This window comes from Aphidius gifuensis, linkage group LG1, assembly GCF_014905175.1.
Source record: "Aphidius gifuensis isolate YNYX2018 linkage group LG1, ASM1490517v1, whole genome shotgun sequence".
In the NCBI taxonomy this organism is placed as follows: Eukaryota; Metazoa; Arthropoda; class Insecta; order Hymenoptera; family Braconidae; genus Aphidius; species Aphidius gifuensis.
Genome location: NC_057788.1, coordinates 17,845,886 through 17,858,047, shown reverse-complemented (window position 1 = coordinate 17,858,047; position 12,162 = coordinate 17,845,886). Strand labels below are relative to the sequence as shown.

Below are 12,162 nucleotides of genomic sequence, written 5' to 3'. Positions count from 1 at the left end.
ATATTTGGCGCCCAAAAACAATATGTCAACATCCAACATAATATGGAATCTCAAGAGTTTATTAATATTCATTAATAAATCAACTAACGAAAAATGATTGTGTGTATTTTATTTGAATAATCTCAAAAATTACAATAAAAAAATGAGATAATAGACATGATATGTGGGCAAGGAGGGTTTTGACAAGTTCTAAGGAACATCATGAAATGCCAAGAAAAAAGATAGTTTCATTAGCTTGCAACAAAAAAATAATAAATACAGTAATTATGAGATTATAATCACACAGATAATTTAACATCACTCAATATCACAAATATATTTTCCCTGTTGTTCTTCATGAGAAACGTATTATATGAATCTGGGAGACCTATTTGCCAAGTTGACCTCTTTCATCATAATAGCATACTTGAATATATTCCAGCACCCGTATTCACAGGGCATTACAATTTAGGGCTTTTTTCCTCCACTGGCGGCGCTTGTGAAGCTTCTGTATGTGAAATCTATATAAAAAAAATTTGACAAGCGCCATCAGTGGCAAAAAAAAGCCCTAAATTGTATAAAATTTGCGCTGTGAATACGGGTGCTGGCGAACTCATGAGCCAATTTTTCAAAGAAGTCATAATATTAACTGTTAAATTATTTTCTCGTATAATGCTTTAATTCTAATAAAATTTTTTATACACGTTGATGAATTTATTTATTATTTATCGTGTAATAAAAAAAAAAGTTTGACAGCTTTGTACAGTAGTGTGAGTGAGAGTTTAATAAATCATTTAGTTCATTTTATAAAAAAAGAGGGCACTTTCAACTATCATACGCTTTATGTAGTATGATACGTATGATACGTATCATACGTATGATTGTATGATACCCCGAAAATCGTCAAATTACCCATCACTGGTGCAGGCCTTCTCTTTGGCTATAGTGATGTATCATAGTAACTTTTAACATTATTAGAATTTTCATTTTTTTCGTCGCTATTTTGAAGTTCGTACGGACTGGATAGCCACGGAACGCACCCCTGCAGTCCAATTCACAGCACCCGTATTCACGGGGCAAAATTGTTCTCATTAGGGCTTTTTTTCCGCTGATGGCGCTTGACAATATTTTTTTCATATAGATTTCATATAGAAAAGCTTCACAAACGCCACCATCGGAAAAAAACCCCCTAATGAGAACATCCTCTGAATACGGGTGCTGGGCATTACAATTTGGAGCTTTTTCCTTCCACTGGCAGAGCTTGTGAAGCTTTCGTATGTAAAATCTATATAAAAAAAGTTTTACAAGCGCCATCAGCGGCAAAAACTGCCCTAAATTGTAAAAAATTTGCCCTGTGAATTGGACTGCGGCAGTCCAATTCACAGGGCATTACAATTTAGGGCTTTTTTCCTCTACTGGCGGCGCTTGTAGAGCTTTTGTATGTGAAATCTATATAAAAAAAATTTGACAAGCGCCATCAGCGGCCAAAAAAAGCCCTAAATTGTATAAAATTTGCCCTGTGAATTGGACTGCTGGTGCAGAGTTCCACTGTTCCAGTGGTTCCAGTTTTATTATATTTCAGCAGTCCAATTCACAGGGCAAATTTTTCACAATTTAGGGCTATTTTTTGCCGCTGATGGCGCTTGTAAAATTTTTTTCATATAGATTTTCCATACAAAAGCTTCACAAGCGCCGCCAGTGGAGGAAAAAAGCCCTAAATTGTAATGCCCTGTGAATTGAACTGCTGCAGTGTGCACCCCAAGGTCCCTAGAATGATTCCCAATATACAGGTCATCCGAAGTAAAATCGTCGATATCCCCAATATGGCGGAGCCGCGCAAATTCAAACTGCTACGGCGTCAAGTTATATGAATTGCAGTCACAAAATAAATCATTAGCAATATCGTAACTGAACATCATAAATGATCAATATAATAATATGAAATAAAATAATACTAAGAATATTAATGTTTATAAAATATTATTGAATAAAATAACCTGAACGAATTTTTTTTTTTTTTTCTTAGAAATAAAATATAATTATGATAGTATATTAATTTAACTTTGTCTATTTGAATATAGGAGTACTAATATTATCACACAAATTGTATTTATAATTAAATATCAAGTATCTATAATTAACAAATTCAATTCAATTGAACGTCAGACAATGTCAAATATAAACATTGATAAACATGTGTGAATGTGTGTGACTATCCACGCACACATACGTACCTATCTTGTGTACATATACGCATGCACACAACTACTGATCCCCAATATGGCGTCTCAAATTCTAGCTTCGGATGACCACTGAAATATAATAAAACTGGAAGGTGAACTCCTATGCTTAGCCAATGCACGGAGTGTCGCCAGAGATAGCAATATATTGGTTGGCTTTCCCTCTCACTCACGCATGCGCACATTAAATCTTGTACAGTCAACGTCAAAACAAACTAGTACTACACGGTATAAAAGTTACATTATATTTCAGTAGTCTCAACCAATTATAGTTGACGTGACTGTACCGACAAGGACAACAGGCCAACCATTGAGTTTCTCTCTCGGCGACACGAAGTTCGGCTTCCAGTTTTATTTTATTTCAGTGCGGATGACCTGTCTAAATCTAGTAACTCATCTAGGGACCTTGGTGCACCCCATCCTTCGAATACGGGTGCGGAAAAAGTAAAGCGATACGTATGTAAGGCGAAACGTAATCTGTGAATAAACAAATGCACCCAAAATCCTTTAGGTACAAGGAAAATATACCTACTAACAATTTTGTTTATATTGACCTTTAATAAGAAGTGTAAGTGAATCATGTGGTTGAATTAAACTATAAATATTCATATTTTCAATTATTCAGTTTCGTTGTTTACTTTTATTTTGACTTATACTGACGTGTGTAACGGGCGTTTTTAAACGAGTGTTAATTTTATGCAAAAACTAAGTCCACTATTGAATATTTTATTAGAATAAAATCGAGTTGTGGCACAAATTCTATGTACGAAGTTTTCCATCATTAACTACCTGCTGAATATGAATATCACGTTCTTCCAACAACTTTGATAATTTTTCTAATTTTTTTTCCAATATAACATTTTTAAGACCACTTTTTTTCTGTACTTCTAAAATTGATGAAACAAATCTTGAGTGTAATTCATCACGTTCATGTTGGCATTTATTAAAACGTAATTCTAAAACTTCATTTTCCCATTTTAAGTTTTCATAATCTTTAGTAATTGCTGAAATTTTTTTTTTTGTATTCTAAAAAAAATTTTGTTTAAATGTTTCCGACGTCTATATTTTTTTATTAAATTGTATTAATTAATCTATTTTATAATAAATATATAACATGACATACTCACAGATAAGCAAAGTTTATCTTTTCCATAGTAGGTCAGTTGTCGATTCAATTCGCTAAGCTGTTCCTCACAATTTTTCGAGTCAGTTAATAATTTTTTATTTTCGCCTGTTAAATCTCGCACTTGTTTCTTTATTCTTTCTTCATTAATTTTCATAACTTCTATTTGCTCTTTCAAGCTTTGTATAAGTGATAAATTATTCAGAGTAATATCATTATAATATGTTTTCATTTCAGCGAAAGCTTTTTCATGATTTTTGATTAAACTCGATATTTGCATATTTTTTCGTTCTTCAACTTCGGTGATTTCCATTTGTTTCTGTAAATGCATTGATTCATATTGACTTGAAAATTTTTCTTCATATTTTTTTTCCAATTCCATTGCTTCGGATTCAAATTTTTGAATTAATTCCGTCATGTCTTTAGTGCTATTCTAAGAATAAAAATAATTAAGAATGCAATACTGATGGTTTTTTTAATAAAAAAAATTATGACTTAGTTTACCATTCTTAGGCCTCGAACTTCATTGACATGAGCAAGTTCCTGTTCTTTCATTAGTTTTCGGAAGTCTTCTTTGTCTTTTAACAAATGGTTTTCTTGCTCAATATGATCATCCTGAGATAGTTTCAGTGCAACCATTTGTTCAGCTTTTGTTTCAGACAAATTTGTCTGATGTTCATACATTAAATATTTAACTTTTTGTTTAAACAATTTTATTTCTTTTTCATGTTTTTCAGCAAGTTCTTCGTTTTTTCTTTCCTTGTTACGAATTTCAGATTTTGCTTCTTCAAGTTGATGCCTCGTTATTTCCCAATACCTTCTGATATTGTCTCTCTCTAGTTGAAAATAATTTCTCTCCTCTCTTTCACGTTCCATTTCTTCAAGTATTTTATGTGAATAAAGTTCAAGTTGTTCTCTAGTCATTTTTGATGTGTCAACACCATCAACTGAGTCCATTGTTTTTCCCTTTGAACGTTTTGGAGCCTAAATATAAATATTTAGTATACATCACTTTTGTAATAAAGTGAATAGAATCGAATTTAAATATAAAATACAAACCATTTTTATAAATATAAATAAACAACGAAAAGTGGAAAATGAGGAATAGTTCTGCTAAGAATTCAAGTGCCGAAAGTCTTATGACAGCCAAAGACAGTTGCTAAGCAACGCAAGTATAATAATTGATAATATAAAATTTAAATTCTATATTTATATAAAATCATAATTTTAATTCCTGTCTTATAATATGTTTACGAACTATCATTTTTTGTAAAGTAAAATACAATATGACAAATAAATAAATAAATTAAGTAAACAAGAAAAAAAATATCCCATAGCTAATAATTTATTTATGAAAGAATTTATTAGTTTTTTATTAATGATACAACAGTAATAAAATTAAATTGCTTCAGTAATTACTATATTTTTATTACTTTGCAGTTATCACGGTTATGTATATTTTTGTAATTATCTTTCTATGTACAATATAATTTTTTTTTTAATTTAAAAAATTTATTTAGATATGAATTCTCAGTTTTTTAAATAGAAAATATTACAAATATTAACTATTTATTTTTTTTTTTTTCATAAATATAATTTTACTGAATTTAATTCAAATGATAGCAAAATGTAATTTTGTGCTTCACAACTAAACATAATTCATTAACCAGTATTGATTATTTTTTTTTGCAACTTGTATTATGATTTATGACCTTTATTTTATAGCTATATTTATTATTTGTGCCTAAGAACGAAGAATATCTTTCAAATCGTATGTTCTTTACAGTTTTTTTATTTTCATAGAAAATTTTTAGCGTCCATATAATAATAATATTAAGGAAAAAAGTAAATTACTTAAAACACAATTGGAATGCTATAAAGTTGCTTATTATTTTTTCAGCTACCACCATTCAGCAATAAACATCCAACAGCTCCAAAATATCCCTAAAAATTAGAAAAAATAAAAAAAAAAACATTTAGAACAAAGACTTTTTTTTATTATTTAACTCACTTCGTGCTCTAAAAACAGTGCTTTCATTGTACCATTTGACCAATAATCCATTGCATATGCTAACAATTTCATTGATATTGGATTAACTCTTAGAAAATTGCCGACAAAAACAACCTGTAAATATGAAAGTTTAATAAATATAAATAACAAACTAGTTTTCATTAATTAATACCCTCTCTATATTTTCATTGACAGCACACATTCTTGCGATCGATCCAATGTTATTAGTTATTGTAACAAGTGTTGCACGTGCCAAGTCTTCTCTGCTCACTGCATTTCTACGATCCTCGGAATTCATCTGACCAAAACTGCACACATGGAGAAAACTTAACATACAGGGGATCGAATATTAGACGAGCAAAAGTGTTCATAAAATTTATCTACAAGAAGCTTGTGTTAGAGTGTATGTGAATGATGATGCAGATGAATATGGATTATATTTACTGGAAAAATTTATGATTAAAGTACTAAATTAAAAGGAAATAAATAAAGGAAATACTTTAATTTTTTGCTTAGTTTCCATAATTACTTTACCTGCTGGCAACAAGATCACCTGGAAGCCCAAAACGACTGTAATCACCACCATAAATATCTTTGACTAATTTGTCAACTCTAGTATTATCACCTTCAGTTGCTAATTCGATTGCTTCTTCAAAACTATTGCAACCAGTTAACAGACAACATAATCCTAAAAATGTACCTCCACCTAAACTAAAAAATATAAATTTATTTTTAATTTATATATAGATTTTTTTTGAAATTTTTTTTCAAGTTACCTCGTTCCCGATATTCTTTTGTAATTATCAGGACCATAAACGGCTAAAATGCTAACACCAGATCCAATATTAACTAGCTGTAATGTAAAAATATATGTGATTATATATGTGATTTTTTTGTGCTTTTTTTTTTTACTCTATTTTATATGAGTTTAATTTGATAATTACAAGAAATGGATATGGTTTCGAGAAATCAAAGGGAACTTTTCGGCAAAGATCATCTTGTGTTGGATGAGACCAGTAATAACATTCATGGGGATTTATTGTCTCGATATACAACATCCCTCGTATTAGTGCATTCAACTCATCAAATTTAGCTAGGCTCATATTAACTTCCTGAAAACCATACAAATACTGTCATTATTATTAATGTTTCATAATTTTTTTAAGTTTCATTAAGTAAATATATGTTATTACTTTTTTAAAATTATTTTCAAATTTGTATGCACCACCACCAGTAGCACAAACAGTTGTCACGAGATTAGCCATTCCTTTTGATTTAGCCAATGCTAAAAAATTTCCCATTTCACTTGTTGGAAATCTAATAAAATGTAATGTTCCTTTTCTTCCTCTGATAAAAACATTATCCATCTAGAAATATATGTTCAGTCAATTTAATTAATACCAACAATAAAAAATTATTTAAAAAAAAAAAAAAAAAGTTAATAATAATACTTGTAGATGAGCATCTCGATGGCCCGTCTTGCCATAAGCTGAATTTTTGGTTAAATATCTACGAATATTTTTCAAAGCTTCAACTTCAGCATCAGCTTCATCTCTTGTGATGTCTTTTGGCTCAAAATAAACCAACTTACTCAATGTCCCACCAATGTCCATGCCAAACCATGGCATAGCTGGAAAAAATTGATTGGTAAAATTATTTACAACTGTACATCCGTAGGAAAATTTATCTATTAAAAATAAAATGGAGTAACTCAATTTAAAAGAAAAAATTAATTACTCTCACGAAATGAATGCATAATTAAAATTGAAATTATACTTTTAAATTTTAAATAATGTATTACTTATTGTTAAAAAATTATAAAGTCAACTGCATGATAAGAGTGGAAAAATATAAGAACTAGATTAAAACGATAATTTAAAAAAATGCATTCTAGTCAAGGCACACATACAATTTATCGACTCACAAGGTGGTGGGTGAAAATGTGATTGTCTCGTTGATGGTTCTCCTGTCTGCCTATTTGATGCCATGATTTTATGTAGAAAAATATATCACAGACACGGACTTATAGTCCAGTATCAATTTATTTATCAATCCAATTCCATAACTGCTTGAAATCTTTATTACATTTTTAAAAAAATGAAAATCATTAGAACATTTATTAATTAAAATAATACGTTCCTATTAAGTGAAGAACATTAAAATAATAATAATAATAATAATAATAATAATAATAATAATAATAATAATAAAAATAATAATAATAAAAATAATAGTTATAATAATAATACTAGAAATTGAATAATTAAAAAACATAATGTAATACTTATTATCAGCGTCAGCTGACGAGATATCAAAGGTCAAAATTTCAGTTTTTTTTCATTCGACAAAGTTGAATAAAAATTTTTTTTTTGAACTTACTATAATGTAACTCCTATAATGTAAATATAAAAATATTGTTAAAAGATTATACCTTCTAATAGCTTTTGAATGCACAAATTTGAAATTACAACTAAATTGACTGTCACGTTTATTTTTTTATCTTCAATTTAAACTTTAATAAAAAGATAAAATTATAATAAATAATCATCTAGAGATGATGAAGTGAGTACAAAATATTATCAAAATGCAATTATAATTTATGTTAAATTTGACATAGATTGAAACGTAGCATATAAAATAAACTGATCAAAAGACGTTTTTGTATACTGATTTGACCATGATTGACAAATCGTATCCCTTCCTCGCTTTTTTTTTTCGTCTGTTTCCACTGCTTTGGATATATTGATAATATTTCAAAGTTTGAACGCCTTCTTATCACTTGCGTCATTTACTATGTCTCATTTTGATTTCAATACGCTTCGTGATCATCAAGTTTTTTATTTTTAAAATGTTCGAGTTGAGTTAATTTTTTCCTTACATTGAATTGCCGTTATGTATATACTTTTCAACAGATCTTATTGTTGAGATTTGTTCCTTCATGTATTAGTTGTATTTATACTTTGTGTTGAACGTAAAAAAAAAATGATTGTTTCTGAAGAAATGTAAAACAGTTACAATGATTGTATATTGTTAGTATACTTATTTTATAAACACTTTTTGTTTAGTATAGAACTTTACATATGAAGTTGTTTATTTATTTTTCTAAATGAAATTGGATGTTTACTTTGGAAGGTTATCGGCAGTCCAATTCACAGGGCATTACAATTTAAGGCTTTTTTTCACCACTCACGGCGCTTGTGAAGCTTTTGTATGTAAAATCTCATGCAGCCCAATTCACAAGGCAAATTTTTTACAATTTAGGGCATTTAGGGCTTTTTTTTGCCGGTGATGGCGCTTGTCAAATTTTTTTTATATAGATTTCACATACAAAAGCTCTACAAGCGCCGCCAGTAGAGGAAAAAAGCCCTAAATTGTAATGCCCTGTGAATTGGACTGCAGCACCCGTATTCAGAGGATGTTCTCATTAGGGCGTTTTTTTTCCGATGGTGGCGCTTGTGAAGCTTTTCCATGTAAAATCTATATAAAAAGTTCACAAGCGCACAGTATTCAGAACATCCTCTGAATACGGGTGCTGATCCTAGCCGTCTTATTAATCTACAGACCTTGGGCGACACTTTTGACGGCAGAGTACGGCTCAGCACCCGTATTCACGGGGCAAAATTGTTCTCATTAGGGCTTTTTTTCCGCTGATGGCGCTTGACAAAATTTTTTTCATATAGATTTCACATAGAAAAGCTCCACGAACGCCACCATCGGAAAAAAAACGCCCTTATGAGAACATCCTTTGAATACGGGTGCTGGGGTATAGCACTCTGTGTATTTCGGTAGGGGCTTATTTTTTGTAACCAGTGGACCGTACATCCAGGGCCCCAGCACTACATAGGAATCTGCACCCGTATTCACAGGGCAAATTTTATACAATTTAGAGCTTTTTTTTGCCACTGATGGCGCTTATAAATTTTTTTTTATATAGATTTTACATATAAAAGCTCCACGAGCGTCACCGGTGGATGAAAAAAGCCCTAAATTGTAATGCCCTGTGAAGACGGGTGCGGAGGCGGCTTATATTTATTACTAGACGCCCGAGGAGTCAGCGCAGAAGGCCAATTTTCGTCGTAGAAAGACATAGAAAATGAGACAGAAAGAAAGATAAAACGCAACGAGATCATGGAGGTGTTAAAGTCCATGGACGAGATATACTTTCTACAAGACCGACTTTTTTCGTAAACTATCTTACCTACATTCTATTTATCGGCATTTTTCGAATTGATATAGAATATTTTTTATATGAAATGAATTTTTTATGCTTGGAATTTATTATAATAAATTAAATGACTACTGATAAATGACTAAGAAATCGATAATGCTTACCTGTTAATTTCTACAAAATGAATATAGCCAAAGAAAATAACGGGTAAGCAACTTCCTTCCCTTAGACATTTTTCCCATAGCATTTTGCATTTTCTATTTAAAAAAACAAAAAGCTATAGGAAAAATGGTAGCTAAGTAAAGGAAGTTACTACATGTTAATTTTTACAAAATTAATTTAGCCAAAGAAATTAACATGTAGGCAACCTCCTTTCCTTAGCTACCATTTTTTCTATAGCTTTTTGTTGATTGAAATTAATAAACTCTATTAATAAATTAAAAAATAATATCGAAATTAACACGTAGGCAACATCCTTCTCTTAGCTATTTTTTCCATAGCTTTTTATATAAATAAATAAATAAAAAACACAAAAAAAAAAAAAAAAAACACATCAATCTCTGGCAATACAAAAGCCAGAGGAAAGCCAGAGTAAAGCCAGAGTAAAACCAGACAAAAGCCAGAGCAAAGCCAGAGGAAAGCCAGACTTGTAAAAAAGACATTTATTTATAACAATAGCACTAACTATTAATAAACAATATTAAATTAATAAATTTTAATGACTTTTAGAGACTTTTTTATTGTTAAAATTAATTTTTCGCTTAAAAAAAAAAAAAAAACACATCAATCTCTGGCAATACAAAAGCCAGAGGAAAGCCAGAGGAAAACCAGACTTGTGAAAAAGACATTTATTTATAACAATCGCACTAACTATTAATAAACAGTATTAAATTAATAAATTATAATGACTTTTAGAGACTTTTTTATTAATATAATTAATGTTTCGCGTGGAAAAAAAAAAAAAAACATCAATCTCTGGCAATACAAAAGCCAGAGGAAAGCCAGAGTAAAGCCAGAGTTAAACCAGACAAAAGCCAGAGCAAAGCCAGAGAAAAGCCAGACAATATTAAATTGATAAATTTTAATGACTTCCAGAGACTTTTTTATTAATATAATTAATTTTTCGCGTGAAAAAAAAACACATCAAGTCTGGCTTTACTCTGGCTTTTGTCTGGTTTTACTCTGGCTTTACTCTGGCTTTCTTCTGGCTTTTGTATTGTCAGAGATTAATGTGTTTTTTTTTTTTTTTTCACGCGAAAAATTAATTATATTAATAAAAAAGTCTCTAAAAGTCATTATAATTTATTAATTTAATATTGTTCATTAATAGTTAGTGCGATTGTTATAAATAAATGTCTTTTTCACAAGTCTGGTTTTCCTCTGGCTTTGCTCTGGCTTTTGTCTGGTTTTACTCTGGCTTTTGTATTGCCAGAGATTGATGTTTTTTTTTTTTTTTTTAAGCGAAAAATTAATTTTAACAATAAAAAAGTCTCTAAAAGTCATTAAAATTTATTAATTTAATATTGTTTATTAATAGTTAGTGCTATTGTTATAAATAAATGTCTTTTTTACAAGTCTGGCTTTTCTCTGCACCCGTATTCACAGGGCATTACAATTTAGGGCTTTTTTCATCCACTGGTGGCGCTTGTGGAGCTTTTATATGTAAAATCTATATAAAAAAAATTTTATAAGCGCCATCAGTGGCAAAAAGAAGCCCTAAATTGTATAAAATTTGCCCTGAGAATACGGGTGCTGGAAAAGGTCTGGATTTACTATTCCTTCACGCTAGGGATTTTTGTGTTTAGCCGATTCAAGTCAACCTGGCGCGAACAATATTACTTCACAATATTACAGATGATTTCGGCGCTTTAAGAACGAATCAGTTGAGCAAATTAAATTGTATTAATACCACAGATCATGAACATTCAACATAATAAAATATTAAAATTTTCATTGACAGTTTAGACACATTAATTTAACGTAATTAGTCACTTATACGATTTCGAAAATGTTGCTGTCGACATAAAACAGCAAGACACTTCACTAGCGGCGAAAATCTGGTTACTGAAATGCTGCATAAAATAAGAAAACTTCATAAAATAATAAATAAATTTTATGTTTATCATATTTATTGTTATTATTTGTTATTAACAAAAATATATAGTAGTAAAGGTTATTATAGTAATAAGTAACAAGAACAAAACCAACTATAGTAAAATAGAGCAAAACAAGAACAAAAAAAAAATCATAAAAATTAATAAATAAACTTATTGTTGATAACTGTATGTCATTTTTTTTTGGTTAAAATGACTAAATAATAATAATAAATATGATAAAATGACATACAGTTATCAACAATAGGTTTATTTATTAATTTTTATGATTTTTTTTTCTGTTCTTGTTTTGCTCTGGTTTTGCTATTGAAACGTTCTGGTTTTGTTCTTGTTTTGCTCTTGATTTGCTATGGATTGGATACTGTGCAGACTATGTGTACTTTTTTTTTTTTTTTATATATATATTTTTTTTTTTTTTGTTAAAATGACTAAATAATAATAATAAATATGATAAAACGACATACACTTATCAACAATAGGTTTATTTATTAATTTTTATGATTTTTTTTTCTGTTCTTGTTTTGCTC

At 29.6% G+C, this 12,162-nt stretch overlaps 3 protein-coding genes across 9 annotated transcripts in view; all 3 read right to left on the bottom strand.

The window, feature by feature from the left end:
- The window catches only part of LOC122850270, a 34,428-nt gene extending 32,041 nt beyond the window's left edge, over positions 1-2,387 (bottom strand). The window contains exon 1 of the mRNA XM_044149444.1: positions 2,214-2,387. The gene's annotated coding sequence lies outside the window, so the exon portion shown is untranslated. The remainder of the gene's footprint in view (positions 1-2,213) is intronic.
- Positions 2,388-2,794: 407 nt separating this feature from the next.
- Positions 2,795-4,669, bottom strand: LOC122850139 (dynein regulatory complex subunit 4). The gene is made up of 4 exons (XM_044149208.1): positions 4,402-4,669; positions 3,847-4,326; positions 3,347-3,775; positions 2,795-3,245 (listed from the first exon to the last, which is right to left on the bottom strand). Exons 1-4 carry the CDS (start codon positions 4,402-4,404, stop codon positions 2,979-2,981), a joined length of 1,179 nt encoding a protein of 392 aa, XP_044005143.1. The 5' UTR covers positions 4,405-4,669; the 3' UTR covers positions 2,795-2,978.
- Positions 4,670-4,673: 4 nt separating this feature from the next.
- On the bottom strand, positions 4,674-8,541 carry LOC122850145 (pantothenate kinase 3). Of its 7 annotated transcripts, none has more exons than XM_044149234.1 (10): positions 7,785-8,513; positions 7,278-7,429; positions 6,805-6,983; positions 6,547-6,720; positions 6,298-6,465; positions 6,130-6,206; positions 5,888-6,064; positions 5,526-5,679; positions 5,354-5,467; positions 4,674-5,286 (listed from the first exon to the last, which is right to left on the bottom strand). In XM_044149234.1, exons 2-10 carry the CDS (start codon positions 7,339-7,341, stop codon positions 5,239-5,241), a joined length of 1,155 nt encoding a protein of 384 aa, XP_044005169.1. In that variant the 5' UTR covers positions 7,342-7,429; positions 7,785-8,513; the 3' UTR covers positions 4,674-5,238. The 7 variants fall into 7 exon arrangements, with proteins under 7 accessions (XP_044005169.1, XP_044005185.1, XP_044005154.1 ...); XM_044149250.1 differs by having other exon boundaries at positions 5,526-5,661; XM_044149219.1 differs by having other exon boundaries at positions 4,676-5,286; positions 7,263-7,429.
- Between the last annotated feature and the right edge of the window lie 3,621 nt (positions 8,542-12,162).